Source organism: Haplochromis burtoni, unplaced genomic scaffold, assembly GCF_018398535.1.
Source record: "Haplochromis burtoni strain Fernald_Lab_line unplaced genomic scaffold, NCSU_Asbu1 Contig_52, whole genome shotgun sequence".
Classification (NCBI taxonomy): Eukaryota; Metazoa; Chordata; class Actinopteri; order Cichliformes; family Cichlidae; genus Haplochromis; species Haplochromis burtoni.
Window position 1 is genome coordinate 77,240 of NW_024582413.1, and position 26,279 is coordinate 103,518.

At 40.1% G+C, this 26,279-nt stretch overlaps 3 protein-coding genes and 3 non-coding genes across 12 annotated transcripts in view; 5 read left to right on the top strand and 1 right to left on the bottom strand.

The window, feature by feature from the left end:
• Positions 1–5,160, top strand: part of cacnb1 (calcium channel, voltage-dependent, beta 1 subunit) — a 42,367-nt gene extending 37,207 nt beyond the window's left edge. For 2 of the 6 annotated variants that reach the window (XM_005921908.3, XM_014333459.2), the window contains 2 exons: positions 749–934; positions 2,293–5,157. In XM_005921908.3, the coding sequence (XP_005921970.2) occupies positions 749–934; positions 2,293–2,832 (726 nt within the window). In that variant the 3' untranslated portion in view covers positions 2,833–5,157. Of the gene's footprint in view, positions 1–748 lie in introns of all 6 variants that reach the window. The other 4 variants (XM_005921907.3, XM_005921910.3, XM_014333461.2 and 1 more) reach the window with 4 other exon arrangements.
• Positions 5,161–7,972: 2,812 nt separating this feature from the next.
• Positions 7,973–11,074, top strand: arl5c (ADP-ribosylation factor-like 5C). The gene is made up of 6 exons (XM_005921906.3): positions 7,973–8,165; positions 8,550–8,610; positions 8,717–8,864; positions 9,190–9,273; positions 9,763–9,914; positions 10,076–11,074. The coding sequence occupies exons 1-6, from the start codon at positions 8,120–8,122 to the stop codon at positions 10,122–10,124; spliced, it is 540 nt and encodes a 179-aa protein (XP_005921968.1). The 5' UTR covers positions 7,973–8,119; the 3' UTR covers positions 10,125–11,074.
• A 313-nt stretch (positions 11,075–11,387) lies between these two features.
• trnac-gca lies at positions 11,388–11,459 on the bottom strand. Its single transcript has one exon. It is a non-coding gene; the product is annotated as a tRNA-Cys (tRNA).
• Positions 11,460–14,416: 2,957 nt separating this feature from the next.
• On the top strand, positions 14,417–25,815 carry LOC102308468 (plexin domain-containing protein 1). 2 transcript variants are annotated; one of them, XM_005921903.3, is made up of 14 exons: positions 14,417–14,800; positions 20,470–20,636; positions 20,919–21,062; positions 23,757–23,826; positions 23,924–24,046; positions 24,138–24,256; positions 24,358–24,457; positions 24,535–24,630; positions 24,719–24,800; positions 24,867–24,927; positions 25,020–25,140; positions 25,233–25,268; positions 25,341–25,498; positions 25,605–25,815. In XM_005921903.3, the coding sequence occupies exons 1-14, from the start codon at positions 14,722–14,724 to the stop codon at positions 25,716–25,718; spliced, it is 1,470 nt and encodes a 489-aa protein (XP_005921965.1). In that variant the 5' UTR covers positions 14,417–14,721; the 3' UTR covers positions 25,719–25,815. The 2 variants fall into 2 exon arrangements, with proteins under 2 accessions (XP_005921965.1, XP_005921964.1); XM_005921902.3 differs by having other exon boundaries at positions 14,419–14,800; positions 25,335–25,498.
• Positions 21,267–21,338, top strand: trnac-gca. Its single transcript has one exon. It is a non-coding gene; the product is annotated as a tRNA-Cys (tRNA).
• On the top strand, positions 23,011–23,082 carry trnac-gca. Its single transcript has one exon. It is a non-coding gene; the product is annotated as a tRNA-Cys (tRNA).
• Positions 25,816–26,279: the final 464 nt, after the last annotated feature.

The window sequence follows — 26,279 nt, forward strand, 5'->3', positions numbered from 1 at the left end:
ATGGAGAGGCATTTTCTTTAGGTTCAGAAGTGGCTTAATGAACTCATGTTGACTGTGAGCTCACATATCCACAACGTACTTCCGCTCCTTTTGCAATTTTCAAGTAGGGTCTTGCTTTAAAACTAGCTGCACATGCTACCTAGGCTTAAAGAAAAGTTGAAAACGCTGACCTCCATAGGCCACATCATTCACTGTCTTCCCCTGTGATGCTGGTTGCCATGATATCTGCAGAAGCACTAAACTGCAGTGAACCGAATAACTACATTCGGTTGAACTCTCACTGAAAGAACTGATCAGAAATATGGTTGTTTAAGTTTTTCATTATCAAACTGTATGAATTAGTGTAATTTACAGTCGAACTTCCCCATTAGAATTCAGGTGAGGGGGAACAGTGACTTCAATAAAATAAAATAAAATACCATACAGCTGTTATGAAAGGGAAAGCTAGATATAAACAGTTTTTTCCAGCAAACCGTAAATCTGCTTTTTAATACCTTTTTTTTGAATGCCTGACTCTTTTGTTGGGTTAGCCTCAAATGGCTACTAATTCCTTTCTCACCACTGGCATAATTTTTCAGATAGAGTTACCACTTGCTTAAATGCTGAGGCATTCTACATATGATGTCTTGAAAGGCGGAGCAGATGGTTTTGTGATAAAACAATTGGCTGATACTAGAATTCATGTAAAGACAGAAGGAAAATTCACTTTGGTACAGTGAAATAAATGAAGAGCTGTTTTTTGTTGCAGGAATTATTTGACATCATCCTGGATGAGAACCAGCTGGAGGATGCCTGCGAACACCTGGCTGACTACCTTGAAGCCTACTGGAAGGCAACACACCCTCCAAGCAGCAACCCTCCCAACCCTCTGCTGAATCGTACCATGGCTACGGCAGCCCTGGCTGCCTCCCCAGAGCCCGTCTCCAACCTACAGGTACAGGTCCTCACCTCCCTGCGCAGAAATATGGATCCGTGGCCTGACATGGACGGCACTGTAGCCACTGAGGGGAAAGAGGAAGAACATGCTCTCTGAAGTCCAGTAGCACAGGGGGGTGGGGGGCGACTCCGGCAACTCAACCCAAACTCAGCAGCCTGTTCCTTTTACCCTGGAGTAGGAGTGCACTAATAGCCTGTTTATGCTGTATATAGGAAACCGCAGATACATCTGTGCAAGAAATTAACACCCAAATGAACCAACAAGGATCCAATTTTCCACACATGAACAGCTAGCCTAAGAACACCTACGAGTAAAAATGATGTAGTCTGCATGTTAGCAGGTCAGCTTTTCCTTCTGTGCACCGTTTAAAACTGTGAAAACAGCTCAGCTGAAAGCACACTGGACTCAAGGAATAACCTCAGAAGGTACCTCTGCCCCCACAATCCCTTCTATTTTACTGTAATCAGACGTAAAATAGCGTCTGCTGCCCCCACCCTGCCCTCTGGAGCTCTGTGGCCTCCTTTTCTTCAGCGCTTCTAGAGGCTGAAATCCAGTTTGCTGTCCTCCTCTCTGTTGCCATGGTACCACCCCTGAAAACAGCAAGTCATGTCCGCCTCTTCAAATAGAAACGCTTAGTTTGGTGGAGGCTGTTGCTAACACTCTGTCCGGTTTAATCAATTTATCTTAAGAGTGAGAGCAAAATACTAATCAGTTTTCATTCTGTTCTTCAGTTGCTACTGGCTCCTTATCAGCTAACATGAGCATGCATGCTGTCAGATGAATTACATGGCACACAAGCGACAGTCTTGCACCGAATGGACACAATTATGCAGGGATCCTTGACAAAAATGAATGAAAAGTATTAAAAAAAAAAGATTCAAACTGGATTGAATTTTTAAATTTAAGGAAAACTGTTTCAGGATAAACATGTGAGCTATATCATTTTGCTGCTTTGTTCTGCCATGAGCTCAAACAGCCAGCAGATGGCACTATTGGAATTGTAGATATATAGTTTAGCTTCTTTATAAGTTGCTGGGATCTGTTTTCGTTTGTAGGTTGATATCATCATTTTATAACAGTCAATTAGCAGAACTAAACAATTTCTACTTACTGATTAAATTGTGTTGTTTGAGTATAGACTAGTGTGTGTATGCACAATGTTAATGTGGAATGTGTTTCATATAAGTATCTTCAGCACTAATGCCTTTAAAGTCATGGATTCTTAAGCTGGAACAAGTATGCATCTTTGTTCTTTCTGCCCTGTCTGCTAACCCTGCTAATTAACTGCTGACACCTTGGTGTGCTGTTTGTGTCTCTGCATGCTTTTCGTGTGGCATGGGTTCGGCTCGCTGCAGGGGGCGTACTTGGTGCATGGTGAGCAGAAGCGGGAAGGGCCTCTGACAGAGTGTGGTGGGAGCGGCACGCTGCATGACTATCAGACAGACCTGGGAGGGAAGCCCCAGCAGCAGCACCAGCAGCAAGCATACCTGCGCTCCTCTCGTGGCCAGCTACGAGGAGGCAGCGGGCGAGGTCTTTCACGGCAAGACACCTTCGACTCGGAGACCCAGGGCAGCCGGGACTCGGCCTACACCGAGGCCGGTGACTCCTGCATGGACATTGAGACCGACCCCTATGAGGAGCCTGAGCCCTACCGAGGAAGTGGGGGCAGCCGCCTCCACCTGGCGCAGCATCTCGGCCGACAAGCCTCCTGGGAAGACGAAGGTGCCGAGCCAGACCAGGAAAACCGAAACCACCCTCCGATGCCGAGCCAGACGCATCCGCATGGACGTGCCAAGCTGAGGGAGCGTTACTGCCAGGATCCTGTGGACACAGGGGCCAACATGAGCCGCAACAAGAACCAGGATGACTGGGGGAGGGACGTCTACATCCGCTGAACGGTCATCATACCACAGAGCCAAGGAAGCCCCTGGACAGACTGAGGACAGAGGGAGAGGAGGGGATGGAGGGGAAATGCTCTGGTTTTTGGGTTCAACAGGAACTGAAGTGTAGGTTTGGGGCCATGCCGGTCAGGCTAACAAAAAAATCTGTTTACATCCCAGTACAATGTAAAGAAATACATCAACTGCCAGATGCCATTCTCATCAAGTTCTTCTTGTAATTCAGTTTATTTACATTTAGAAAAAATAATATTGGTCTTTTTTGTTTCTTATGTTAATACTGCATGAATATCATGGATTTCTATACTCACAGCACAAGGACAGTAATTGTTACGACTCTGATCTGTATGATTCGATCCTCTCTTCGATTGTAAAGTGCAAAGGTCGGTAGAGCCGTAGTGTATCACGTCTGTCCTCTGCAGTCTTAAACAGGGTCTAATGTCACGGTTCCCATGTACGTACAGTGTCAGGGTTTCTCTTTACCTTAAGCTCACTCAGTGCTTTTGGCTTTCAGGGTTTCCTCCCATACTGATATCCAGAAGTTTTGAGTCTCTCACCTCCACTTTCTTATCACCCAGACCTTAAAAAGTTGGTGGAGAAGTTGCCATATTTTAGCACGTAAATTTATCAATGTTGCTATACTCATGTCAGTGCGATAACAATGAATAATACACTCCAAAGATGTTTACTTCTTCCCTGACCTGGTTCAGTCACCATACCTGACTGTATATGTCTGACCCAGTCCTCCCATTTCTGTTATCCTCTTCTTCATGGGTGCTGAGGGCACCTCCAGTTGTTCTCTGGTTTCCAAATGTGGTGCAGATTCAAAGTAGTTGTGTGAACGAAACGTCCTGCCTTAGTCACTCCCACCCCTTATTTCAAGAAAACTCCAATCACAAGTGCCGGAATGTCTCGCCAAGCCATGTCCGCCGCTGCTGCGGTGGGATGTCTTAACTCTTGTTACACTCGTTTTCATACCATATCTCTGTCTCTTTGTGTCTCGTGGCTGCTCCGTCCCAGCTCGTTGCTCATCTCTTTTTTCTTTGCACCAGCTTCGTCGTCTGTTTTTCAGGGCTAACAGTTATATAAAAAGTACTTGTACGTGTGGTTAATCACTTCGAACTTCCACCCAAACAGCTCGCTTGTCTAATATTAAATACCACTCTCTTCTTACTCCTGATTTCTGACTGAATTAGTGTTGGGTTTTTGTTTTTTTCAGTGAACATTTGCATTATTTTTTTCAATCTTCAGTTCTTGTGAGCTAGTGAGAGGAGTATAAAGTGGGCAGTGGGGGGGGGATAGGATCAGCTTTGGTCTTTACACAGTTATCTATAATGGAGAATCCATGAATGTCTTTGGTAGGCTGCTTTGGCCCACCCCCGTCTTCAGTTGAATAAATAAATATTAAATAATGATCAGTAAATAATGTTATTGTTGCGTTATCGCAATTGTTAAAATGATGAAATAACATGTATCATTGGTGCCTGATTGTAGCTACATTTTGCTTTTTCTGCCTTTCATTTTTAATCTGTGGATAAATTCGTATTTTAATTAAAAATCGAATAAGAAAATGCCATTGTGTCATTTCATTGTTACAGTGAGATGTGATGAACAAAAACAGCTGTCAAAAATGCTAAATGTCTGCACGTGTATGTCTGCGTCGTGTTGTTTATTCCACTGGATACATGTGAACACATAGTTCAATACAAATCATAGAGTAGATTTGTTTTTCAATAAATTACATGACAATTAGTCAAAATTGATATGAAAAGCAAAAGACAGGCTTGCTGCTTCCATAGGAATTAAGAGGGTAAGTAGCAGCCAGGTACTGCTAATCAAATGCACTTAATTAATTAATCATCAGCACCTCTGTGGAAGCAGATATTTTGATAGTTTGCTGGTCTGGAGCATTCAGCTGGGTGTTAACACAATGCCACAATTTCTCCAGGAATGGATGTCTCAACAAATTTGCCCCATGTCAGAAAAATACCCAAGAGCTACATCTCAAACTTGACAGGCTTCTGTTAGCAATGCTAAATGCTAAAGTGCATCATAGAATAATTAGAATTAGAATAAAGAAGGGTATGAATTGAAAGGTCGCAATCAGAAAGCCTCTTCTCTCTAAAAAGAACACAGTATCATAGCTTCACAAAGATGAATCTGAACAAGCTACAAGAGTTGTGGAATAATGACCTTTGGATAGATGGGACCAATGTGGGAATGTTTACCCATAATGCACACCACCGGTTTAGCACAAAAACATCATAGCAACTGTGAAGCACAGTGGTGGAGGAGGGGGAAACTGTGCTTATTTTGTTTTTGCAGCAACACGACCTGGGCACCAACCATGACCGCCTCTGTATACGAAAATATTCTGGACACAAATGTGAGGCCATCTGTCTGACAGCTACACGTTGGACCAAACAAGGTCATGCAACAGGATAATAATCCCAAGTGCAGTAGCAAATGCCTGAAAAGGAACAGAATCGACTTGTTGAATCAAGGCCTTTAAAAAGCTGTGCAAAAACAAATCCCTGCAAACCCCAATGAGCAGAAGCAAGGCTGTAAAGAAGAGTGGGCCAAAATTTCTCTATAATGATGCAAGAGACTAACAAAGTCGTGCTGAAAACAACTACTCTGCATTATAAGGTAGTTATACAAGCTATTGATTCATCAGGTTGTACTAAGCTTTTTCATATGACTGTCTTATTTTAAAAAAAAAAGCCAACACCACCCTGAATGTAGAAACTATCCCATACTTCTGCTGGGTGTAAACCTGCAAAACAATGAGCCACAAGAATGTTGACAGATTCTGAGAATAAAAAAAACAGTTTCACTTTGTATTCACAGAAACGTAATCTCCAAAATACTCGTATCAAATTGCAGCACATTTCAAAACACCTGCATTTTCTGAAGTGCAGTTATGAAGTGCAGCTGGCTCACTCCAGGATGTGGTTTTTGTCATCGTCGAGCTGATGCTCTGCACAGGACGAACTGTCACAGACCTAAGACACGGTTTCCATCTGTAAATCGAAATGTGAGACTTACATCAGAGCGTTGCTCAACAGGGTCAAAATGACTGTAATAACAAACTGCTAAAAACTGACAGAACGGGACAGAACAAATATGTAACACATGTTTGCATGTATAACTAAAACTAAGGGTAAACTTCCATTATTATAGTTAAAGCAGGATAATTTTAAAGAAAAACACAAAAAGTTATCTGCAGTATCACTGCTTCAGATTTTGAAGTGTACACATGTGGAATGACATCTTTCAAAGTGTTTCTGATGACTGTTATCTGAAAATCTGTATTAACAATAAGGACCATATCACGGTTATAAAGCAGAGTTAATTTCAAGTATATACTGTCTGACATGCGAGTTAATTTAAAAAAATCACATCGTAGATCCTTTAATGTAGCAAACAGAAATACTGGAGAGTGATAAGGTAACATTAAATACTTAATTATAGTGGAAAAGAAATGTGCAGCGGTAATAATCACAATAATAATAAAAATGATGATGATGATGATGATGATAACAGATACCATAACTGTATTCCTGATGAGAAAGTGTGCTTATGTGATTACTTTTACCTCAATAAACTAAAGAAAATGCCTTTCACCTTCAATATACATTCATTTCCAGAATGAAACCTGGCAATTAATTTCACTTAAAACACTTCAAGCTATAAATAAATTATAGGGAAATAAATACAGGTACAATACTTTGACTGAGGTGAATATAAGTATGCCTCATTACTGAATCTCTTATGGGTTTGAAATTAAGACAAATCTGTCAGATCAGAGGCCCTAATATGCAAAGAGGTCATCAGTGTTGTGATTGTGTAACTGGAGAGTTGAGAGTAGAACTGATAGAAAATTGCTTGAACGGTTCAGTGGAAATCCCGGGGAATTCTTTGTTTGAAGCCAGTTTTGCTTTCTGTTGGTTTTTACAGGCCGATAAGTTCTTGGGTTTCTCAGAAAGGAAGGTACATAGTTTTACTTCTCTTTCCATATATAGACCGGACATACGCGTGTCACCGACTGCGTCATTATCCCACTCGTGCCGTCGGTGTGGCAGGACTTGTAGGTTGCCTTCAGGGACTATAGGTGAGCTCAGATTTTCGATATTTAAGGAGGTAAATAAATTGCATTTAATGTACGCTAATATCTCGTGATGACGAACGATGATTTATCTAGGATTTTTCGGTACTTATTCGGCTTTTACAAACATATTCTTCCTCAGTTTGGAGCACAAGTAGTTTTCTATAGACCTGATAAAGAGGTCACTACACAATGAACGGGGCAAAGAAAGCGATTTGGGAGACATTTAAAATATATTTAGAATATTTGGCCCAAATAAAAACAAAGCAAAACAATAAAATCTTAAATGCCTTAAATTACTTTATTACCCCAAAGTAAATAATCACATATACAAAGAATCAGAATCAGAAATATTATTAATCCCAAAGGAAATTATGGGCAAGGGCGGCTGCTATTTCTATATTTTTTCCACTTTGTTAAAATGAGGGTAGAATAAATAAAATTCTATATAGTAGAATATAGAAATGCCAGGGTATATTGTATTACAGCTAGGACAATATTTCTGTCCAGGGTGACCCATTTATTTGGTACAGCCCAGTATTTCACTAATATTCTCAATTATGGAGTCAGCGTCTCACAATTTAATTGGCTCTATATAATAGTGAACACATCTCTCACACTCGTGCAACAAAAAGGTATGTGCTGATCTGTGACAGCATCCCTACTAAAACACAAGCAAGTAAATGTGTGAAAGTACAAAGACAACCACACATGACTCCAAAACAATCTCAGTCTTCCAGTGATGCTTTTAAGATGTTGGGAAAATCTCATCTGAGCAAAATCTTTAACTTACAATTATTTAAGCAAAAAAAAAAGGAAAGAAAAAACAGCCTACCCACTTGCATCTGTAACATAGCCCACACCGTCCCACACAAACCCCAACTTACTTTGTGGATAATCTAGCCCTTGGCGAATCCCTCACCGGCCCACGTCTTGTATTCCCCACAACACTGAACGCACCATCATTACTATCTACGCTGCTCGTGACTCACTCGGCAAAAAATGAAGACTTTCTGAGGAGGAAGCGCCGCCCACAAATGGTATGCCGAGGCAGAAACTGATAATAGATCCCGCAGCAGAGTCAGTCTGACAGTCAGCTTCTAATCGATACTGAAGTCTGCTTCCTCTGGATTTCTTTTGTATTCATCGCTCATCTAGCACTCACACCTGTTGAACATGGGATATCTGCTGTCTAAGATGATGGCTGTGTTCGGGGACAAAGGTACATGTGCTTTAATTCTTGTGTTCGTCTTGTTATGCCTGCATTGTTGCTGTTTAGATGAATTATAAAAGCCCGTCGGTGTGTTAAGCTACTGTATCGGGTAATATGTGATAATTGTGAAAAACAATTTGACTCTAATGTTTGATCACCTTACTAAAATCTGATTTCCTGACACAGTAAAGTTTCAGTCCTTTCTTATATACGACACTTAAACCAAGTGTTGGACGTGTTTTACTGCAAGAACAGTCTTTTGATAAGAGATGTGAATCTGTTCAGCACATCACCCTCATGTACCTGCCTTTTATCTTATCTGTGTGTACAATTATCCCTTGAGGCTGAATTTGCAGTGAGCATGCAACTTTAACATGTTTAACTTTCCTACAGAGCACAAAGTCATCATTGTGGGTTTGGATAATGCTGGGAAGACGACCATCCTCTATCAATTGTGAGTGATCTGACTGCTTTCTGAGTCTTTCAGCAGTTTTTAAAATCTGTTCTCACAGTTTAATCTAATTCTAAATGCATATTTTCCCTTCTTCAAATACATCTAGTCTGACAAAAGAAGCCGTCCACACATCACCAACTATTGGCAGCAACGTCGAACAGATCACCGTTCGGAAGACTCACTTTTTGGTTTGGGATATCGGAGGACAGGAGAGCCTGCGAGCTAGCTGGTACTCCTACTATGGCAACACAGAGGTATGGCTCACCTACACTCTTCAGATCCTTTCTATCTCTAAAAAACTTTTAAAACACAGTAAATTTTTCATTGAAGTGCATTGGAAGTGATATTAGCAGTTCCCAAAATAAATCCAGAGAAAGTGAAAGCTTTTGAAGTGCTGGCTGCTAATGCACCTGCATCTGTTTTATGACTTTTCCTGTGATCCATTTTTTACAGGTACTGTATCTTTAATAGAGTATTGTAGACATGCTGTGCTCCCTCTTATGAATCAAGCGTCCTATAGATTGGGTCCTGATAAGAACGACCTTATAACAGGTTTAATAACTATTATTTCCCTTTCAGATCGTCATTCTGGTTGTGGACAGCACTGACCGGGAACGACTGACTGTAACCAAAGAAGAACTTCACCGAATGCTCGCACATGAGGTAGGATCTTTAAAACATAGCGTAGAGACTGACTTTATTAAAACATTTAGGGAAGTTACTTGGTCCTAACTATATTAAAAGTGCCTTTTAACATATTTGAATACTGCTTACGGATGATAAACAGGTAGAGGAGGGTTGATCATACTTTGCTTTATTGTTTAAATATGAAGTGTTTTGCCTGTTTTCTTTGAGAGCTGCTTTGATGTACAATCACATTGTTGTTTTGTTAAGCTGCCCTCTTTTGGCATTTGTGTTTTGGTGTTTGACGTTCCCTCCCGCTTTCAGACAGACACTGATTGCGTAATAGATGTGAAAGCAGATTACTCACCCATGACATACTGTGATGAGGAACTTTCTTCTTATAGTCAGCGTGTCTGTGCGTTTCTATGTTCCGCTGAGGTTGCTGTTTGTTTTGAACAACATCACGTGTTTCCAGTGGAACCTGAGTGCAGACACGGTATCGGTAACCCATTTTTAAATTCTTTTTAGGACCTACAGAATGCAGCCGTTCTTATCCTGGCCAACAAACAGGACATGAAGGGTTCCCTGACAGCGGCAGAGATCTCCCAGTTCCTCACGCTCGACTCCATCACAACACACTCCTGGCATGTTCAAGCTTGCTGCGCCCTGACAGGAGAGGGGTGAGTCTAACGCACCTCCAGCTCTCAGTATCACCGACTATTACTCACCCTTCACAAATATGTGACGTAGCTAACAGAAACATGCCTCTGCATACCACTGCTTCTGTTGAAATAACAGCCTTTGAAACACTTATCAAAATGCTTCTGATCTCTCCCTGCAGTCTACCTGCCAGTCTGGACTGGATGAAGTCGCGGGTTGTGGCAAACTAGAAGAAAACAATGGATTAAAAGTCCTGAAACTGAACCAGCCTCTCGGGCGCCGCAAAGGCCGCAGTGTCAGGATTATTTACAGTGTTTTGAGCCTGTGACCACGACATCTGTGACAGAAACTGCCTCACCATGTCTACAGTATGACTTACTGACAATGTGACATCTTGAAGAAACCTGCGTTGTGTGTACCTCAGCCTCGGAAACATGACAACAGACAACCTTCAAAAACTGTTTGATTATATTTTAGTAATCTGGAGGTTGTGCACTGAGGGAGAGAAAGTGTTAGTAATGTATTGACATAAGTGGCCTGTGTGTAAATGAGAACAATGTTTGGGCAAATTATCCTACCTCACCAGAAGTATCACATTCCACTTTAACTGTCAAGAGTGACTAAAATGTTATTATTTTATTATTAGAAAGGAAAACAACAAGGCAGGTTGACAAAGGACAATGATTTATAACACTAAGTCATATATTTTCCTATTAGTATCTTGATTTTCTAGAACTGATCCAGTGATTCCACAGACGCTTTAAAACAAGACAATCATAATTTCATTTTGACTTAGTTCTCATAAATGAAGATTTTTGTTCTTAGTTCACAAACTACTGATTCATCACAGTTTACCAGCAAACAGTAAGACTATAAAGAAAAAAAACAAAAGAACATTATGCAGCTGCTGTGGTTTTCCTTCTCAGGATTTCTGCAATGTTGCAAAAGCCTACAAGCCTGCATCTGATGTTAAAATTTAATTTAACGCCAGCAAATGATTTTAGCTTTATTAAACCTGAATATTTATATTAATTTATTCTTTTTTTAATGCTCTTGGACTGTGTACTGTATATGACAGCGATTTCTTGAATGGGAGAAGGCGCTAGCTGCTATGAGTCATAATTTTGCAATGTACATACTGTATAGTTTGATTTTTTTAAAATAAATGTTATTATTGCTATGTGTGTGTTGTTATTTTAATAAGTGATGAGGTTGTTAACGCTTGTTTACCTTTGGCTTCCTTTGTCTTTACCATCCTTGTCTCTGTCCCTCCCGCCCTCTGTATACCCTCCTTAACTACATTCACGAATCTTCTCTGTGGTCTTACTGTTTTCGTCCTGCTTGACAGCTTCGTATTGACACGCTTTGTTCTATATAACGTTTTTCTTGTTTATTAAACAATAGCGCCTAATCTACAACGTTACGATAGCACTAACACGACTTCAACAACAAACGTGGCGTTTTTCACTGGCAAAAGAGCAAAATTAGATTTTAGGGGGCATCCGGATTTGAACCGGAGACCTCTTGATCTGCAGTCAAATGCTCTACCACTGAGCTATACCCCCGCACGCTACGACGAGCGGCCCGCTCCTATTTTAGATACAATAATAATAATTCTATGTTCTCGTTTTGGACATTCTGTTTTTCATAATCACTCGAAAATCTAAATTCGAGTTGATTTTGACGACAGCCGTGGTATTTAATCGCTAAATAATAGACGGTTTTCTGACCGCTAGAGGGAGAAATGAGTTTACATTTATGGCTGTCACTGTAACTGGACGGCGAGAATAAGAACACGCGTCACATTCGTGACAATAAGCACAAAGGGGGTAAGTTTGCATATTTATTTAGGCAAAAAGAAAAAGAAAATGAAAAAAAAAACAACGAAACTTACACACTTTGATCATCACGTGGTTTAACATCACACGGAAAGTTATTAAACATACAACAACAATCCTTCTAGATGCAAACATCATCAGCTGTTTTAACAATGACTCAGCATAAATGAAGAAAAAATTGATGTGCAGAAGTGACTTTTTTGTGAAGTGAAAACTGTGGTCACCTCAGCACTGTGTGACTATCACCACAGCTGAAGACTTTGTGATTTTTGAAGTACCCGTTGTGGCTGAGGAACAACCAGTGTAAGTCTTAAGTCACACATGTTTACCTACCACAGAGTTTGGGATTTTTTTCTTTAGACATGAAGCCACAATTTTTCTGTCCTTTTTAAAATTTCAACTGTAAACAGTCATGCTGACAGGAGCAATCAAGTAAGGAATGTTTTTCAAGTCTACATTCGATTGCCAAATAACATTTTTCTTAGACTTATTCTGATATACCACCTTCAAGTTACTGAAATACACACATGTGCAGGACAAATATATAGGATAAGGTTGACTTTTTGTCCCCTTACTCTTTGATTTGTTGGACCTCAGCGAAGCCCTCAATACAGCTGATCATGGGACCTTGTGTTGTGGTAGCTGGTATTTAACATATACTAAACTGGTTCACTGTGATAGTGTCATACTATCACAAGTAGCTGAGTAAATTTTTGATCAATCTTTGATTTTTGAAGTTCACATCAAGTCTCTGACCTGCTCTTTTTTAATTTTTCCATTTAAGAAACATGGCTAAACTCCTAAAAAGTTGTTCTCAAAAAATGGACTCGACTGTTCATCTCTTGCTTGGAATGTTGTGATGTCCTGTTTTTCGTGGTTGTGTCCTCATTTTGACTTTCCACAAGCTAGTTTTAGTGATGCTGCTGTAAAGAACTTTGAGATTTCTTATCTTGAAAAGCATTATATAAATAAATGTTACTTTTAAACTTAAATCAATAGGCTAAAATAAACACAGATATACTACTAAAAACATATCAGGCCAAACTAAAAATTCCAAAAGGTCACAGGAAATACCTAGAAACATGAAAAGTACCATCAGGACAGAAAACAAGGACTCGAGAACAGGAACTGAAATAGATAGGCAACTGAAAAGAGGAAATGGGAGCGCAGACAAAGGCAGCAATCAGAGGGTTTCCAATAACTGACGACAGCAAAATACCATTATGTCTTCGGTCTTCGTGAACTTTCCCAGTCCATGTCAATAAAAGTAGAATATTTTATTTATCAAGAAACAATGTGTGATTTAAATGTTCTTTTATGTTTTGGAACAGTGCATACATTATATATACCAAAAACTATACTAATAATTCAACACAGGTGATACTAATGAAAGCAAATGCAAAGCAAGGAGAACTGACAAAGAAAGCTATAAGTGACCAGAACAAAAATCCACACGCAAGTGACACAAGCAGATTTAACTGAAGCATTTTGCTACAGCTACTTGAATTACAGCACATGAATAAATAATTTTGCACTGCTGCAGTCATTAACTTTTGTAATTGTCCTGTTTGTTATTCCTGGTTTCTCTGTGCTCTTCTTTTCTCTTGTCTCTGTCAATTCACCCCTAACCCGTGCCTGGTTCTGCCAGAGATTTCTTCCTGTTAAAAGGGAGTTCTTCCTTCTCATTGTTGCCAAGTGCTTGCTCATAGGAAATTCTGTAATTGTTAAGATTTTCCCTCTATTATTATTAATAATAATGCTATTTTTAGTATTATTATTAATGAAACTGTTGCTGTGATTTGGCACTACACAAATGAAATTGAATTGAATCTTGCACACTTATTTTCTTTTTTCCAAGGTGATATGTCAAAATGTCTTTTATGAAACATACCCATTGAGCTTGGAAGGTTCCTGTCTGAGGCTTCACTTTAGCTTTAACTGAAAGTCAGAAAATAAAAACAATAGCAATATTTTTAAAATGCACATGGGTATGTCAGCATTGTTTAAAGAGAGCCTATGAACCCAAATGATCCTAAGGGATGTTTAGCAGGCAGCAGTTCCTCTTTGCACGTAATTGCAGTAAGTTTCAAATAACAGGATGCCCCTTGTGAATGCAGTAGGTTTTTAACCATTGTGAATATTATGGACACCAACATTTTAATAGAGGAAAATTTGGAAGATGCATATTATCCGTTTATTTACTGTCCTCACATTGTCACTGTGTGAAAACTGCCACCTGCTGCTGTCATGCTGTATACTGTGTTTACAATCGGGATTATGAGACATGGTACTGATTATCTCTCCAGCTGTGAATCTAATAAACTCTCAGCTGTCATTTTCCCTGTCAAAGATTCCATGTTTGCTCGCATAGCAGATAGAGATAATTAAATAGAGAGGTGGTGGAGTGAACCGCATTACTTGCAAACTTTGCTTTTTGCCAGTTTGCATGTCATCTAAAGCAGGCCTTTTACAAAACCGCTGGAAATTAAATTCCTACAAAGAAAGTTTTGTGTGCCATGTGGGCTACGAAAGGTTAATGACAATGTTTAGGTTTTAGGTCTGGCATTGTTAGCATCATGATCGCCACGTCTAATCTAAGATGTCAGATTTCTGACCGTCCTCACAGCCCGTTTGGACAGAGGGAGGCGCCATTCTGCTGCTGCCATTGTTGGTCTTACTTTTATTATTTCTCTGAATGATGCTGTGATTCCAGAGAACTTCACTGAGGAATGAGCAGAGTTGCTGTGTGGTTAATATAAACAGAAAGGAGGCAAACTCAAGGTCCAGACCTTTTGTGGACCCCAGCGAGCTGATCTCTGTGTCTTTGCAATCACCATGGCAGCAGGGGAACAACGTTGAGGAGGAGAGAAGGGGTGTAGTTACAAACAGGGTGGTGTGTGCCGGCAGTGAGATCGAGAGTGGAGAAAGAGGAGAAAAGAGGAGCAGAGACGAGGCTGTCATTTTTGCTTTTGTCTTTTTGAGGTCAAACATGTGTCTGAGGTTGGTGATGCTATTTCTCTGTCTCTCCCAAACACAGCTTGCTGAAGTTTGGGTTCAGCAGCAGACAGGTGAGCTCGGTGTCTTTTTCATGCATCATCATTAATGCTTTTGTTTATTTTGCCTGATTTTGTCGCAAAGATGCTTAAGCCTGCAGGTGATTTTTCTCTGGCAGCTTCTCCAAATATATGTTTTTAATCATTTGCTGTATGCTTTGAAGCCAGTGCACTGGTATTTATGATTAGCAATAACAGTTGTTTTCTCATTTACTCAAAAGCTAAGCAAACATTTGCAATTTTTATTTACAGAATGTGTGTTTTTAACATTTTCATCCTGATGTTGCACATGCGACTCTGCGTGTTAATTTAATTTGCTCTAAGCCACAGAACTTCAGTAGGAATCTTTATGGAGCAGCAAATGGGTATACCATGCCCTTTTCATTTTACACACAACAAGTGAATGAACTAGTTTACAATAAAGGGCACAATAAAAATACCCTCTTCCACAAGCATGCGACAGAGTCTAAACAGCAACCCACAAACAGCCCGTCTCAGGTTAAAATTAGATTTAGACTTGTTTTTCTTCTTGCATCCCTGCAAGTTTGGCACAACTTTTTACGAGCCTGCTGCATGGACGACGTGAGTCTATCGTTTGCATTTCCATCGCGAGATATACAAATATGTCGAGTAGTGGTTGGGAAACATGTTAGCTGATTTGGGAGTCTGAATGGTTAGTCTCTGGAAACTCCCTTTTTGCATCCCAGCTCATCCTTTCAGCGATTCCTGAGCTAAAACAGCTGTCTGAGAAAGAGATATGATATAAACTGAAAATTGGTCATACTTTTTCTTCCTTGGGAAAGAGCTCATCAGAAAGCTTATTTCATTAAAACAGCGGAAAGTTTGAGAGTTCTTCTGCATCATAGTGTTGCGAAGGAGGGACTCCGTGTTCTTGCAACATTAGGGGTCAACTGTCTCTGTTGATCTAGCATAATCCTCCTTTCCTTTTCTTAATGGTTCTTATCTGCACTGCCACTCAACATTATATACAGTTCAACCTTTTTAAAAAAAATCACTCTGGCCCGAAAGCCATCAACATCATCTGAACCAGACTGTAAAAGCACAGAGCCCTGAGGTGCAATGAATCGTGCACCCAGAAATGACCTCAGTGTTTGGCCTCTCATCATTTGTCCTGCTGAGAAGTTTGCTTAACAAATAGCCTGAAGTTAATCCAGGCATTTTGGAGCAAAGTATAAAAAAAAATATTACAAGAAAGAGAAACAAAGTGACAGATTGTTTTCTAAGACTGAGCCACAGATAGGATGTTATTGTCTGCAGGCCCTTATTTTATAAAAGTCATGTGTAATGTCACTGGCGATAGCAAAACACGGATGTGTTTTAGGAAAGTGGCAGGAACAAAAACAGCCATCTGCCAACAGCTGAGCAACTTTGAATTATGTAGTTATTTGGAGAAGGCTTTGTATATGAAATAGCTGCGGTCTGAGCTTTGTCTCCTTAATTCATTTCTCTTATCTGAAAATGAAAAGCAGAAATGTTTTCGTGTCTTGAACGCAGAGATTTTGTTTCTCCATAGCAGAAGAAAAGTGAGGTAATCAGTACATTTGTTTTCTTAACAAAGACTTGTCTCTTGTCTTTAAAGGCTCAACATGAAATTTGTTGCACCCTCTTGGGGTTATCGTTTGACATGTTTTATATTCTGGGTGTTATTTTTAAAGGATGTTCCTCTAAAATCATTAAACTATTGCAACAGCATGCCAGCACATGAGAGCGAGTCCACTTATCAGCCATCTCATTAGAACTGGGAGACTTCAAGTTTAATATGTGCTTTCTATTGAAACTGCACTTCTACAATTCAGACACGCTCTTTGAAATGAACCAGGGGACGTTTGGTGCTTCATGCCAAATCCTTCAGCCTCTGCACAGGAAGGGTGTGTCCTCTCAGACCACTCTGAGCTGACCACTTGCAGAAAAAGGCAGCTAAATGTTGTGGTTTGGTAGCTCCTAAAAGAGTGGGCAGAGATCAGTTTTCATTCCAAAACATCTGCCTATTTAGTGCAGGGGGGGGAAAGGTTTCTCTTTTACCTCATGAGGCTTTTATTTGGTTATCCTTTATCTTATTCTTTTAAACTTTAACCCAGCAAACAAACCTTTTTTTAAATAATCAAGTTAGACCAAACTCCATCTATATACGTGACCCGTTGTGGCTTTCTTCTTTAATATCTTTTTATCCAAACTCTGTGCAAATGTTAATTTTCTCAGGTATTACCTTCTAACCAGGGAATCACCCGAAACTGCACAAAGCCAGAAAGACGCACTAAACAAATCTCGATGCAGTCACTACTCAATCCTCTCTCTGTTGCACCTCCTTTCTTGTGTGGGTCTTTTTGTGAAGTAATAACATTTATATGCTAGGTTTCCATTCATTTTCTAAAATGTTTGGCCATATGTTTAAACATTTTAATGAAAGGCTCAAAATTTTTAGAATCAGCCTAACCTTAGTCTAAACAGTTTTTATAGCTATATCTTGCAATTCCAAAGACAATTCCAGTGTTACAAATTAGTTCAAGTGAATCTTGAAATTAAATCTCAAAGCATGACTGAAAAGGGGGTTTCTATTTTCTTCCACTGCACAATCTTCTATTCCAAGAAATGTTGTTAGACACCAAGCAGACTGGACTGCATTATGCAGTTTCAGCTCACTTGCAGAGTCTGACTCAAATCTCACTGCTTTGTCTGCCAGTAAATTCAATAAAATGCCTAGTGGGGGTCATGATGACCCAAGTAGATATCATAGCTTCATATTCAGTACATGCACTCCTCCCAGCTTTTGTTATACTAGAATATGTCCATCTGCTGCACTGCAGACATCCTTTGTGCTCTTACCTCATAGATGCCACTACAGGGTGGATCTGGTGCTCAGCGATCACACGTCTAGGCGTAATATACAAGCTGCCACGAACACATTGACGCAGCACTTAATTGATTGAAAGGGTGGAGAGTAGCATAAATACAATGAGTTCCCTATGAGGTCAAAACATTTGAGCTGCCACTTTAGAAACTTGTTAAATGACACAGTGTAGCTTTGGTGACTGTGGAAGACATCAGCATTATAACTGTGAATGCAGAGCGATGTTTAAAGCAGGCCTCGCCAGTGTCCCACACAGTCTGAACTCTGGGGGTTTGGCACAAGACAAAGCTGAGGGACCAGCAGGCCTGAGCTCTCCTCCCACACTCAAGACAGAAACGCAGGCATCAAACCAACATCAACTGACATTTCGCTGGCAAGAGAGGAGCTTCACTGGGTACTGGCACCCATTGAAACTCGGTTACGGAATTATGGCCAAATTGAAAATGTCTGAGTCAATATATAAATGTTGCTTTCCTGATTATTGTCTGACTTTTCTTTGCTGAGGCTTCTTTATGGAAAACTGCAGCAAGAAAGGATTCAGATCTACTCTGTTAATTTTCTCATTAACACAAGCTGGGGTGGGAGGTGTCTGCATGCAAGGGAGCCCTCCCATTGTCCTCAATTAGACTTGACAACATGAGCACAACAAGAGTTAAACAACACACACGGTGTTTTACACTGAACAGATTGAGTTCACTCTTCAGCTACATACACCCTTTCTGAGCTTTTGAAAACAGTAAAATCTGTACTAAAATTTCCAGGTAAATTACAATACACAGCTGTGATGTTAGGCTGCATTACGCTATATTCAACTCAGGTGTGCAAGACTGAGTCACTGCAACAGGTGGCTTTAGCTTGCTTTTAAAACATGACTATCATTCTTTTCCATACCAACGCACTAGCAGTTTCCATTTTGATAACTAATACAAAAGAGTGTAGGCTGCAGGTGGCTAGCCTGACTTAAGCTGAAACTAGTTTCTACTGCTGCAAAGAAAAATAAATGCACAGTATTGTCCCAGCTTCAATTCAATTAACGATGAAGCTGCAACATTTCAGCAGTTCAGCTGTGTTAACGTTTAAGAGCTTCTCTGTCACGTTAGCTCATGGATGAGTTAGCAGTACTTGCTAGGATTAGCGTGACCTGGAGAGCAAGCAGGTCCATATTACCTAAGTAACAACCTAAATTATGGCGTTTGAATGTTAGTTTACGGAGTGTTTGAGCGTAGGTTTCCCAGCCGGACCACTGCAGGTCCGGCAAGTTACCTTGCTCATTTTTAATCTGCTCAATTGCGAAGACTCCTTGCAAGAAGTCACCGGAGCAACAGAGACGAACTCTTCGCGGCAGCCAGGCTGACCACGGCAATACATTAACGGTGATTCTGAAAGGAAACTGAGCTTGACGGGGTGATTAAGTTGGCTTTTTTTATATAACCCGCGACCATTCCAACGCTACTTGAAAAAAATCCCCTGTAGTTTGCTGAAAGCCCAAAACAGCAAACGTTACGTACAGGCGACGACCCTCATTTAGGGTTAGATGAGACACCCCGTAAAGAAGTGGCACTGCCGGGGGTTTATATAGGCTGCTGCGTGACGTCATCGTCATGTCCCGTAATCTAGGTAAAAATCCCGCAATCAACTGTCGTAAATAGAGCAATGACTGTAGACAGATGAATGTATCTTACCAGGTTTAATTTTTCAAGGCAGGAAAACTGGCAAAAAAACAAACAAAACATATTGCACGAAAGGGTTTGCCCTTGATGTTATCCCCTAACTAAACAATGCAAGCTGATTCAAACCAGAATTGATTGACAAATGCAAGCAGGAAAACATTTAAATCACTTTATTTTGAGAAACTTTCCACAACTGAAATTCATTAGATGGCACCTACAAAACACCAAAGGCAAGGTTAACAGTTAGGAGACCACTCTAGGATGCTGAAAACGTAGCAGTGTATTTTGACTAGGCCATAAAAGGAAAAGATTAAGACAGAGGAACTTAAATATAGGCCTAGAAATAATTTTGAGAACTTAGTAACATCTGTTAAGCATGATAGAAACACATGATTGATTGGGGGTCCTTTGGTAGCAAAGTGAACTATCTGAACTGCATAATGAAGCCAGTTTCCTCCTACAACAGGTCAATGGCAGCTGCAAACTATGCAAGGACTATTTAGAGACATTTTTAAATTTAATTGTATTTATTTATTTTTGCCATTATCTTTGAACTGACTCTTTAGAGCTGAGAGGAGACATTGTTCATTGTGTTGCTTCATGTGTAGACCTGCACTGGTTCCAGACGTTGTGCAAGGACAAAGATGTCCACAGGTTTACATCCAACTCTCAGTATAAACATACCAGCAGACATGCATTTTCCACACTCCATAAGAAATTACAGGATGGTGTTAAAATAAACACCTAAAATTAACCAGGAATTTGTGGCTTGAAAGAAAGACAAGTTGTCAATTAAAACACCCAGAATTTTAAAACAAGTCCTACCTACCCCAGTTTGCTTACTACAGTATGGTTTTCTTTGTTTATAGGGTCTGACAGTTCTTTCCGAGCGTCAGTAAATATTATTTGTATCCTATTTATTTTCATTCAACAAGGGCATTTAACTGACAAGGCTACAGCTGATACCGGCTTGGCTGACTGACTGAGCACTAAGCATGACCATAACACCTTCAGTCTGAATAAAAATGAAGTGTTTCATGTGCATTTTATTTTTGAAGGCAGTGAAATGAAACCAGCAGGTTTATAATCTGAAATGCATTTTGACTAGGGCAGCACTGTAAAATCATATGCATTATTTTGGACAGATGATTGGTACAGTGTGGTCCCACAGCACCACGAAGAGTCTAATGGAGGTGACAGCAATGCTTATAGAACACTGAGGTCATCTTCGGGCCACACTAGAGTAAGCAGGGCAGTTCTGGGTGGAGGACTAAGCATCACTACCCTCCCAGACAATATGACACGTGTAGTGGTAAGTTATACACCACAGTGTTCCTTATTACTGTAATGGTTTGTGGCGTTTAATATGTTCTTGGCTCTTACCTGGTTGTATTTGTTTTACTTGGAGTTAAACACTGCCCTCTTTTGGAAAGAAGCATTTACTCTTCTCTGCTTACACGGAGAAGCTGTGCCCAACACCTGAAATTTATTATTTAACCGTGTTCTCTGGGAACTTTTAATCCTTTTGCGACATACTCTGTCAACACACATCATGCTTTTAAAGCTCTAATCTCTTCTGTTTTCTGCATGGAAGGAGGATTCTGGCAAATATTACACATGGCGCATCTTTGGTCCAGAGGACCAACGTACTGAGAACCTGTGGATAGACATGAATGATGTCCGGCATGGTCAAGTCAGAGTCCATGGCATTCTGTCAAATTCATACAAACAGGCTGTGGTGAGTCTCACACACAGACATAAGTGAACCGTCTTACTTTCTGTTTCTTGCTTAACCCATAAAAAGCATATTAATGAAATAAATTTTTACAGAATTAAAAATTAAAATGATTTGAACCCTTGAATAGAATTTCTCCTGGTTTGTAGACTGTGGCGCACTACAACTTTTCTTTACACCTGGTCTACAAAGTTGGTATTTGTGCATGGGGGTATAGCTCAGTGGTAGAGCATTTGACTGCAGATCAAGAGGTCCCCAGTTCAAATCTGGGTGCCCCCTACATATATATGCACTGCTTACTTTGTTAAGCTGAACTGCTTCTTTACTTCCATGTTCAAGAAAACCTGCTGGAAGCAAATGGGTGAAAGAAACAATACAATTCATGGGAGCTCTCCAAAATTGGGCAATAGAACATTTGAAAAAAATTGCCTTTTTTTTACTCCAACATTTGAATGGTATGATCAGGATTTGGCATTAACAACATCAAGGCATGAATCCTTTCTGCCTCACCACTGCCAATATTCAGGCTGGTGGTGGTGTAATGGTGTGGGCGAAATTTTCTTGGCACACCTTGGGCCCCTTACTACCAACCCCAACTGAGCATTATTTACATGAGTCACCTTGCATATTGTTGCTGACCATGTCTATCTCTTTTTGATCGCAGTGCACCCTTTTCAAATGGCTGCTTCCAGCAGGATAACATGCCACAACATAGCTCAGATCACCTCAACCCTGTTTCTTGAACACAACAGCGAGTACCTCTGCAATCAACAGATTTAAATCCAATAGAATACCTTTGAGATCCAATAAATTTGCAGCAACTGTGTGCTTTAATGACAATATGGTCCTTAATCTATGAGGAATGTTTCCAGCATGTTGTTGAAATTGTGCCACAAAGAATTAAAGCAGGCAAAGTGCTGAATCCAGGCAAAGCATTCATCACAGCACTAGCAAGCTGTACCTAACAAATTGGCCAGCAAGTGTCGCTTGCTCCACATTTTTACTGTATTTTTTCACCATATTTCTTTTAAAACTGACAGTTTTGGTTCATCATCCAGCTGAAGTATAAAAAGAATATGTTCCTGCAACCTGGCAAATACTTAATAATTCTACATTAATTAGAAATACCTGAAAATTTCCTTTAACATTTGATATGAGACCAAGCCAAGATGAAGTTCCCTTGTAAATATGTGGTTGCATGGAAGCTGAGGCACATTAACATATTGGTTAATGTGAGGAGCTGCAAAACTGAGATATATTAATACACTTTAAATATAGAAAGGTGAAAACTACAAAGAGTGAAGACTGATGGTAAATGGTAAATGGTCTGTATTTGTATAGCGCTTTACTAGTCCCTAAGGACCCCAAAGCGCTTTACACATTCAGTCATCCACCCATTCACACACACATTCGCACACTGGTGGACTGATGGAAAAAACAGAACTGCAGCACTTTGCCACTGCAGATGTCCAGGTTATATATGGTGAAACAGCACTTGTTTCACTTCTCAGATCACATTGAAAATGTATACCTCTGTTAAGACAGAGTTGACAGCCATTTGGAAAGTCCCAAAACAGCTTAAGCATGTTTTGATGTTGCTGCAAATAAAATTGAACATGATAATTTTTATACTTGGTTACAGCAGGATCATGTTCCCGCTCTTGATCCTAATAATAATAATAATAATGTGAGTTTTAGGCATGAATTATAGTGTTTTGGATGTTAGTTATTTAGAAGAATATCTGCTTTGGAAAGTTAACACCCAGCCAGTTCAACTGTCTGTACTTACAAAGCCAAGTTGTTGCTATAATTCAGTTAGTACACTGAAAAACAATTACATCGGACAGCATGCTGGGAAAATGTTAATCACAGACAGGCTGCTTCCAGTCACATGTCCAGATCCTGTACACCCAATGTGTTGTGATAAGACCAGTTGCTAAGCTCACATGTAGGGGGTATAGCTCAGTGGTAGAGCATTTGACTGCAGATCGAGAGGTCCCCGGTTCAAATCCGGGTGCCCCCTTATTTAGATTTTGGTCATGACAAACTGATGTAGTTCTTGTAAGATAACATACAGGATTTTCGTCACATTAGAAATACAGCTGGTTGTAAAATTGAGTATTGTGCTCATTTACAGTTACATGTTTTTATTATTGTACTCTATCAGAGAAGCTCAGCATGTTGCCCAGTTCAGAATGCTGCATATTTATCTTATATGATCTTTCATGTAGCCGTGCAGCTCCTTTCCAATAAAGCCACTCTCCTTTTAGGCCATCATTTCTTCTGATTAGCTGCCCCTCACGTACAGCAAGTGTGTGTTGCTTCTGTGTTCATAGCTAGAGCTGTGTGCCTGAGATGACCATATTAAATATGTTCCTTTGTTCTTTCTCATTCAGAGGAAGAAAAGTAGAAAAGACTGTGTGAAACAGAGCAGTCTGAAAGTCTTTTTAAAAAAGAAAGTAGAACAAATCTTTTTACTGAGAGATTTGTCCAAAACAAAGGTTTTCCCAGAGATTTTGAAGCTTCTTTGTACCATATAAGGAGCAGCTGGGGTGCTTTTAACTGCAGAATAACAAATCAAAACATGACAACAAAGACATTTCTTCAATCTGTTTTTTTTTTTTTTTTATGACAGATAAATCATTTTTTTTAATCTCTTCTTTTGTCTGTGTCTGTTTGAATCTTCTCTTTTTGCAGCGAGTTGCCCTGTCCTTTGACTTTCCTTTTTATGGACATTACCTGAGGCAGATTACCATAGCAACCGGAGGTATGTTTTGATTTTCTAACAGATGTTCAAGTGACCTTCTGCAGTGCAGTAAGTTGTACACAAGTCTTACATATTTTTCCTTCTGGCCTTTTTCCAGGGTTTATCTTCACAGGGGACATTACTCACCGTATGCTGACTGCAACACAGTACATCGCCCCTTTAATGGCTAATTTCGACCCCAGCTACTCCAAAGAATCCACTGTGCAATATCTTGATAATGGTATAATACCATCTGACATTTGAACATGTCCTTGAGTATGAGATTGTCTGATCTTTCTGTTTGATTTCTATTTGGCTTTCATTATCTTCAGGTGAGGTCTTTGTGGTCCAGTGGGAGCATGTCAGAATCCCCGGCAAAGAGTCAGTAGGAGGTTTTACCTTTCAAGTTGCTCTTCACAAAACAGGAACCATCACTTTCAGCTACAGAGACGTGAGGAACATTTCTGCTCTGTGCTCTTACTGGCATTCTCAGATCAGGTCACTTAGTCTTATTTTTGCAAGCATTAAGTGAAACTTCTTTGTGTTTACCAGATACCTCTGTCGGTAGACGTGATCAGTTCAGCTGAGCACCCAGTGAAAGCTGGGTTATCTGATGCCTTCATGGTCATGTCGCCGTCTTCTCAGTCAGCAGGTCAGCAATAATTGTGCACTACAATAAAGTGCTACCATAAAAAAAACCACATATAAATCATAATATTTCCATTTCAGATCTCCCACGGCAAATGATCTATGAGTACCATCGAGTTGAGATAGACGTTACAAAGATTACAAACTACTCTGCTGTTGAGTTCACTCCTTTGCCTAGTAAGTGAATATCTAAATCTCCAAAGATTTCTTTCCACAGTCAAAGATTTAAAAATCAGCAGTGTTTTCCTTTTCTTTCCCTGTGCAGCCTGCCTTCTGCATGACAGCTGTGAGCTCTGCCTCTCAGCCAGCCAAACCTCTGGTTGTAGTTGGTGTCACGTACTGCAGAGGTGAGTGGGGAATTCTGCAAACCGGCAGTGTTAGAAAAATAATCATTTTAATGTCTCCTGTTTTAGATGCTCAGACGGCATGGACAGACACAGACAAGAATGGCTGGATTATGCTTGTGCAGAAGAGGTATAGTTGGACTAAATATCAGTTTATTGTATTGTATTGTCCACGTTTCAACATGTGTTTATCATTAATTGCACTGTCAACTGTATTGGCAGAGCCAAGGCGCAACATGTGAGGATTACTCCAGGAATGACAACTCCACTGGGGCCTCCATCACGCCAGAGATCGAGGACATTACCTTTCTGACTCCACAACAAAAGGGCTGTGACAGTGACGGTGAGAATATGGAACTAAACTCTGTGTGTTTGCTCAGTAAAAACAACAAACAGAATCTACAATGGAATAAGTATTTAAACTTTTACTTTCAGATGAATCTAAACATCAAGTTTTCAAGACTGGTAGTGGTGAGTACCACTTGTAGAAACTGGTAAGATTAGGTTTGGGAATGGATTCTTAAGAATTTGTCTTAGTTCCAGATGTAAAAACTGATTCTTCAACCAAGAGCGTTGGGTTTGCTAACACTGGCTTGATCGCTGGCTTAGCATCTGCCCTGGTGCTGCTCTTGGCCCTGATACTGGTATCTCTTTACATCAGCTACCATCCTTCTGCTGTATCACCACTTTACCTCATTCAGGTGAGTTCAAAACGTATCCTATACATGTTCAGTCTGAGTCAAGCTGATGTTCATATTCTAAACAATGATAATAATATGAGTATCATTATTGCTTGATGCATTTCAGCGACGCAAGAGCTACTGGCCCTCCTTGAAGTTTCAAAAGCAAGAGTCTGGTTACACGGAAGTGGAAGGAGGCGGTCATGAAAAAGACAGCATTGTTGAAGCCGGGCCATGTTAAATCCATGTGAAGGGAATTATGGATCATGCATGTTGTGCAAATAACTACATTGGAAATTGAGTTCCAAATAAAGGATTAAAAGTCTTTTTTAAAAACATACCTTAAAGGGATGGTGCTGTTGTTGAACATTATTTAGAAATGCAAGGTTTTCATAGTCCCTCCACTGCATTACACTGTAAAATGCATGCCACTAAGCTGACATACATAAACTTTGCAGTTTTTTCATCAGATAAGCAAAGATATGAGAAAGTGAGCTTCACTTTCAGTTCCTGCTGCTCTTGATTGCGATTGTGATGCTTTTGAGTTCCACTTTTTTGTCTTGCTCAAATGTAACCCTATCATTTCCTGAACAGTACTCCCGCTTGAAATGCATGCTTTGTTTGGGGGGGGGGTGTAACTAAAGATTCTGCATTTTTCTTCTATGCTGTACATAAAATAAGTGTAAACAAATAGTAATGTTGCAGCTGGCTACACACATTAAATAATGTAGGCCGATACGCAGATACAGTGCAACTCTTTTGTCAGCAGATGTCACTCTAAACAAAAGGATCACATGAGCAG

Coding starts and splice junctions, on each gene's coding strand:
- arl5c (XM_005921906.3), top strand. CDS start 8,120: ATGGGATATCTGCTGTCTAAGATGATGGCTGTGTTCGGGGACAAAG. Junction 8,166..8,549: donor GGCTGTGTTCGGGGACAAAG/GTACATGTGCTT, acceptor ACTTTCCTACAG/AGCACAAAGTCATCATTGTG. Junction 9,915..10,075: donor TGCGCCCTGACAGGAGAGGG/GTGAGTCTAACG, acceptor CTCTCCCTGCAG/TCTACCTGCCAGTCTGGACT.
- LOC102308468 (XM_005921902.3), top strand. CDS start 14,722: ATGTGTCTGAGGTTGGTGATGCTATTTCTCTGTCTCTCCCAAACACAG. Junction 25,269..25,334: donor AGTTTTCAAGACTGGTAGTG/GTGAGTACCACT, acceptor AATTTGTCTTAG/TTCCAGATGTAAAAACTGAT. Junction 25,499..25,604: donor CACCACTTTACCTCATTCAG/GTGAGTTCAAAA, acceptor GATGCATTTCAG/CGACGCAAGAGCTACTGGCC.